This window comes from Lupinus angustifolius, chromosome LG13 (genome assembly GCF_001865875.1).
Source record: "Lupinus angustifolius cultivar Tanjil chromosome LG13, LupAngTanjil_v1.0, whole genome shotgun sequence".
In the NCBI taxonomy this organism is placed as follows: domain Eukaryota; kingdom Viridiplantae; phylum Streptophyta; class Magnoliopsida; order Fabales; family Fabaceae; genus Lupinus; species Lupinus angustifolius.
The window spans coordinates 12,983,985-12,990,585 of NC_032021.1; the positions used below are offsets into that span (position 1 = coordinate 12,983,985).

General features: G+C 30.2%; 1 protein-coding gene across 1 annotated transcript; it reads right to left on the reverse strand.

The window, feature by feature from the left end:
- LOC109325685 (benzyl alcohol O-benzoyltransferase-like) lies at positions 437 to 4,368 on the reverse strand. Its single transcript, XM_019558187.1, has 3 exons — positions 3,868 to 4,368; positions 2,242 to 2,526; positions 437 to 1,120 (listed from the first exon to the last, which is right to left on the reverse strand). Exons 1-3 carry the CDS (start codon positions 4,315 to 4,317, stop codon positions 476 to 478), a joined length of 1,380 nt encoding a protein of 459 aa, XP_019413732.1. The 5' UTR covers positions 4,318 to 4,368; the 3' UTR covers positions 437 to 475.

Genomic DNA, 6,601 nt, shown 5'->3' on the forward strand with positions numbered 1-6,601 from the left:
TCGTACAAATCTTTTTTCTCCCTTAAATACAAGAGTATCAATTAGACACGTCATATGGTTGCAATAATTCACGCTGGACGATACTTTCTAGTCCATTCAAGTTGTAAAGCTATCTATAAAACTAAAGCAAGCACTCTTCCCAATCGTATGGAATAAAAAGCAACACGACTCATCAAAACATTTTATTTATCAAATGAAGCCTGAAGCATGCTCAAAGCCTCCCATACACATGACAAAGCTCTTAACATAACAAAGTAATAAAATATATTTCTAGGATGCATCTAAAGTTTTTTATTTTCATTTATTTTCTACCAAAACTCAACTTATAAACTTATTCAAATGGAACAAGTACCCAGTGATGTTTATAATACATAGATGCTTTTTTTTTGGTTAAACATAGACGCCACATTTAACTTCCTCTATTGAGGCATCAATCTAAAGGGGCATTGTCTTTTCTTCTTTTATGTTCATAAACCTATAACGAAGAGACAATTAAACTTGACATAGGTTGTTGGACATGATTGTTCTTAAGAACATTATCCAACTCTTTAACAAACCTCTCCATTGCTTCTGAAGGCAAACAAACTGGAATTACCAAACCATCCTCACCTTTAGCATTCTCAAAGGGTATATAAAAACTAGCAACACCAGGTATTGCTCCAACACCTCCCTTAGCAGGTCCACCATAAACAGCTTTCCCCCAACCAAAATCCACATCGCCAAACCCAGCACGTGTCACATCTGACACTAGATAAGACCTGACCACAGTAAAATGTGGTCGGTCTTTAGTGACCATTAAATCCGCCACAGAATGCATGTACTCTTCAGTCACATCAGCTTTTGCTTTCCTCACTAACTCTAATGCATAGCCTAGTGGATTCTCACTAAGCTTTCCTGCGGTGGTGACAGCCACCGGAAAAGCGAAAGCGTTGCCGTAGTAACCACGTGGTAATGGAGGGTTAAACTTGGAACGAGCGTTTACTATACAAATAATGCGAACTTCTTCATCATTTTCGGGTTGCAAAGCGATTGTTCTGCAACGCCAGAGGCATGCGGTAAGGATTTCGAAGTTGGAACACTTGTGTTGGTGGGGTGGAATCAGATGTCGAATTGCAGCTACCTGTACAAATTTGTAACTAATTTCTCAATTGTTTTTCTATGTATAGTCAAATTTATTTTGAGTGTCTAATACTTATAAGTTTTCGTGCATAATAATTTGATCTTCAAAAGATTATAAACGAGTCAAAATAATTTTATAAGATTAAAATGTTACAAATAACTAATTTAACTCATATTTTTTATTTTTGTGGATTATTTTGTGGTTTTTTCCTAATATTATAAGAACAAAATTGGTGTTGGTTTAGGAATCAAATTAGTTAAGAATAAGATTCCACAGGGTTTGACATACTTATCTAACATGGACATGATGTATGAATTAGTCACCTTAAAATGTGATGATATTTTGATATAGACATAAATTAATATATTCTATGATATTGATGTGAAATGTAAGTATTTAAAAAACAATTTCTTAAGTTTTTAATTATTATAAAAATCTAGTTCCAAAGAATTTTACACCTACATATAATAATGTTATTTCAATTTGTCATTTGTTGCTATTTTTAGTAGTTATTATAAAATTAAGGCATAACTATCAAATATTAATAAATATCAGTGTAACTATCAAATATTAATTAATGTCAGTGTAAATTATTTTAATTAAAACCTTCTTAATTTGGTAGAGCTAGTTTTTGGAAGCTTTTGTTTATATAAAAGTGGGGTGTCATCACTTAAACATGTTTGGAAACTATTGCCAAAAACATGCTAAGTTTAACGGTTTTAGTTTTACAAAAACATATTTTATAATCTTCAAATAAAAGCTTGTTTAAAAAAAGAGCATCCGATTTTTTATGTAAATTATAATCTAATTTTAAAATTTCTAGCAAAGACACTAAATATTTTATGTAAACAAATCCACAAAAACAATTCGTTAAAAACATTTTCTTTGTAGGTGAAAGTTATTTTAGTTTATTTAAATAAGAAATCTTTCCATTTACTTTTTGAGAGGGGATCACTTATAGTAGAAAACTTAAAAAATTTATTACATATTTTAATTATTAATTCTATAAAAATCTAATAGTTTATGTAATTACTTAGATTTTTATACGCCGACTAAGATATGAGGAAGTTTTTTAAATTATTACTAAAGTAAATGAATCTCAATCTTATTTCTTTCACTACCTCAGTTGGACCAAAGAAGAAGGAGCGATGAGCCATATCATCCAAAGGGATAATGGTTCCTTTAGTATCAGGAACTTGCTCGTATTCTCGATGGGTACATGTTACTCTTGGTGGGTCCCTTGCATTCAGAAGCTCCCTACGCCACACCGGTAGAATTGAAGGTTCAGTAGCTCCCTGAGCCATTTCACCCACCGCTGTCATGAATTGGACCAAGCTAGCTGCATCGCTCATAGTGTGGTTTAGCCGTAGGGCAAAGATGAAGCCACCACACTTGAGACGTGTTACCTGCAATTTTAACATAAAAATTATATATTTTTTAAAATTTAATATAGTTATGATTTATTGTAGTTTGACCAGATCCTCTTAATATGTGATACTAAAATATTTTTAAACTTTTTAATCTTTATTTATTTTCAAATTAAAAAATTATAAAAACTATATTCTTCCAGTTATATAGATAGTATTTAATTTCTATTATATCCTCTCATCCTTATTATTAGGCGTTTTAAACTAAATTAAGGATAGTAACTTTTAAAAAAAAAATTATATCTCTTAGAATTTCTTGGTAATTTCCCAAGTTTATTATTTTTTAGTTATGAATAAATGATAAATAAGAGAATTATTAATGCTTATAAATAAGATAAGGTGGCTTGGCTTATACAGAGAACTGTGGAAAATTTGTAAATTGTTTCTTATATTAACAAAGATACAATATAGGTAGTACTTTTAAGAATATTATATTAGCTTTCCGATTCAAGCTTCTATATTTCTTAGTTCCAATTTGTATTGGAATACATATATATATTTTAAATATATGAGATGTATAACAAAATAACTTTTTTATTGATTTTCATCCATAAATATTTCAATATTGTGTTTTAGTCTAAGTCATCTTTTAAGTGACGATAGGTTTGTGACGTCATTATTGAAAGACAAAAATCAAACCTTTCATTTTCAAACATTTAACATGCCTTTTCCTTTGCTTAGAATATGTGGGCAACATAAAACAGAAAAAAAATTATGTTCTCTTTGATTTGAAGAGAAATTTAAGTGCCGTATAAAACATTGTTTTATGATATCTCCCTGTTAAATTACATACCCCACAAAAAATAATATATATCATTTATAAATCAATCATTAATAAATAAAATCTTACTTTATTTTATATATCAATTTTTTAGAAGAATTAATAGAAGAATTTAATATGAATATATATAATTTTTCTTACAAAACTAATCTTTTTTATCCTCTATTAAACCAGTGGACAAGGTTTTATCTCCGGTGCACTGTTATTGTCCTTTGTCATCCTTATCACAAAGAAAATCAAAAGCACCAATATTTGTACAGGAAAATATTCAGAAACTAAATAAAAAAAGAAAATTTTCCAAAGAACCAAATATATATATATATAACTGAGAGCAATAATTAGTTTAAATAAATGATTCAAATTGGGACCATATTATAATTGTATCCTACTCTAATTATGGTTTACACTACAATTGTCATAATCCACATTGCAATGATTAAAGTTACTATAATCGTAAAAATTGTAATCACAATCACATTAACCACAACAATAAATGTAACTACAATTTAAAATACCCGTTTCAATTACCCTTTGCATACCTGTATAAGCAGCAAGGGAGTGTTGAGGACTCCTTGAGAGCCAGGAACATCATAAAGGAGCTCCTCCCAACATGGAAATGGAGGTTGAAGAGCATCACCAAATTGGTTAAGTGTTACATCTGCATCAGCCTCAATAAATAACACACCCTCCCCACTACAATCCACCATGAGTTTCCTACTAGGTCCTTCCCTAAGCCTACCTGCAAAAGGGTAATAAAACACTAATGTTTTGGCCAGTGCCTTTCTAATCACATCAACAGGGTCTTTCCCTGCCAATGATGGGTCATATCGATAGAATTGTATCACTGGGATTTGGAAACGTAGGCTATCTTGGTCATCTATGTCTGAGAGTAGTTTCACTTCATGAGGGGTTGGTTTTGCTGGAGCTACTAGCTCTGGCTCTTTCCTATTAACTTCAAACACTAAAGATGGAAGTGACGATGAAGCCATTATAGTTTGTGGAAATGGTTGTTAGAATGCTTTGAAATTGCCACAAATGGAAGAGCTCTTATAAATGCACCAAATGACATAATGGCCCCACAGTGAAGTTGCTTTAATTATGCGTCAGTGGCCACGCTGCTAATCAATTACAACATGGTCCGTGCATTTCTCCGATGCTAGTATAATTGCTTGGCATTTCCTCACAACCGTTTAATTTATTACCGACAATTTAATGCTTTCATACAGCAAGTAAACTAAGAAATGTAAATTTGTATTAAATTTAGAGATTATAGTCAATTCAATCCTACAAAATAGATTTATCAAAAGAGAAAAAGATGTATACAGTCGTGTACAAGATTTATACACTATCATTGTATCATTCATTATTAATGTTTAATTATTGTTGACATTTCAAAAAAAGTAATCCAAATGAAGGATGAATGATAGTGTACATGTGTATAAATCTTTACACTGTCAGTATACATATTTTACACTTTTATCAAAATGAGCTATAATAAGGACAGATTTGGGCTAGTCTACTTTTAGTTTAGGCTAGAGTAGGTCGAACTAAAAAGTTCGATTAGATTTTATGTCTCTTAAATTGTTATCTAGACCCACCAAAGTGGGCTGTGGATTGTGGCATGCCAACTCGAGTAACTTTTTGCTAAAAATTTAAATAACTTAAGTCACATTTCACAACCTATTTATACAAAAATTATAATAAAGTAAACAATTGTGACATTTTTTGTTGCATCTTCTATTAAAATGCTTTAAAAGGTCCTAAATTGCTAAATCATAAATAATGCAATTGTCAAAATATTAAATCGTTACACTTTAGATAAAATAATAAATTCATAGTAATGAGAAAGTACTAGAAAATAGAAAACACGTAGATCCAACAAAATCAATATTCTTTTTCTCATTCATTAGATTGAAAATTGATTGTAAACCTCTAAGAGAAAGTTTTACATCTTCAATATCAATGACATCTCGTTCATTATCATCTTCTTCATTATCATATTCTACAATAAAAAATTAACTATGTTAATAAAGTTGAATGATTAATTTAAAGTGTATAGGAGAATTTGAAGTTAAAAAAATAACTTACCAATAAAACCATTCAACCAACTACCCGTGCACAAGAGAGCTTGAACTCTTCCATCATTTAAAGAACTTCTATACTTGTTTAAAACTCGAGCACTAATGCTAAAAGCATAATTCAATGCAATTGTTAGTTATTGGAATACTTAATACATTACATGCCATCTCTGAAAGAGCAGGACATGCACGACTTCAACCCTTCCAATAAGATAAAACATCAAAACACACATTTTTCTCAAGTTCATTTTTCTCACGAGAGGTTGCTCTCTTTGTGTTCTTATGTTGTTCAAACTTCAAAATAAATAGCCAAATTTATTCAACTATACATGCATATAATGAAAAATGAAATAGTTATAAAAAATTTATAAAATCAACTTACATGGGCTTGATATAAGGGTACTTGAAACTTCTTTCATTTTCCTCCTCCTAATGAAGATGAAGCTTGCATTTGTGAATGACTCTCATTGGATTGATTATCCTTATTGACATACTCATTGTTAAGTCTATACAAATTAATTTTGCTTTGATTCACCTTCTCCACATAAAATGGAACAACTTCTTCATATAAACATTGCACAAAATCAAGTTTTTTAGATGGATCAAGAATAGCCCCAAATGCTAATACCATAGTATAGTCACTCCAATACTTTTCAAAATTGGCTTTCATGTTGCGAGCTACTTGTTGAATCATTAAATTTTCATTTGTTAAGATAGAGTTGAAAAGACACTTTATAGTCCACATTTCTCTCAAATACAAGTTTGATGTAGGGTAAGAAGAACCAAATATCAACTTTGTAATGTTGTTAAGAGAATAAAATATATCTTCATACCATGAGATAATTTTTCTCCTCTGGTCAATAAAAGTATGACATGTGTATTATTTGTTTAGTCTTAGAAATAGTTTTTGTTCAAAATAATTAAATAGAACACATGTCATGATTTTAGTGATTGGAGGTGATAATTATCTCCTTATACCAAGAGATAATTTATTCTATATTGTTAAATTGTTTCAAAAGGTCACATATTATTTCAGCTCTATTCTACTCATCTTCTGATGGACACGACATATAATTTGCATCATGCAGAGTAAAACTATCAAAAGCACATTGATAATTGATTGCACTCTCAATCATTGTAAAAGTAGAGTTCCATATAGTCACGCAATTAGATCTCAACCTAATTGATGTATTAA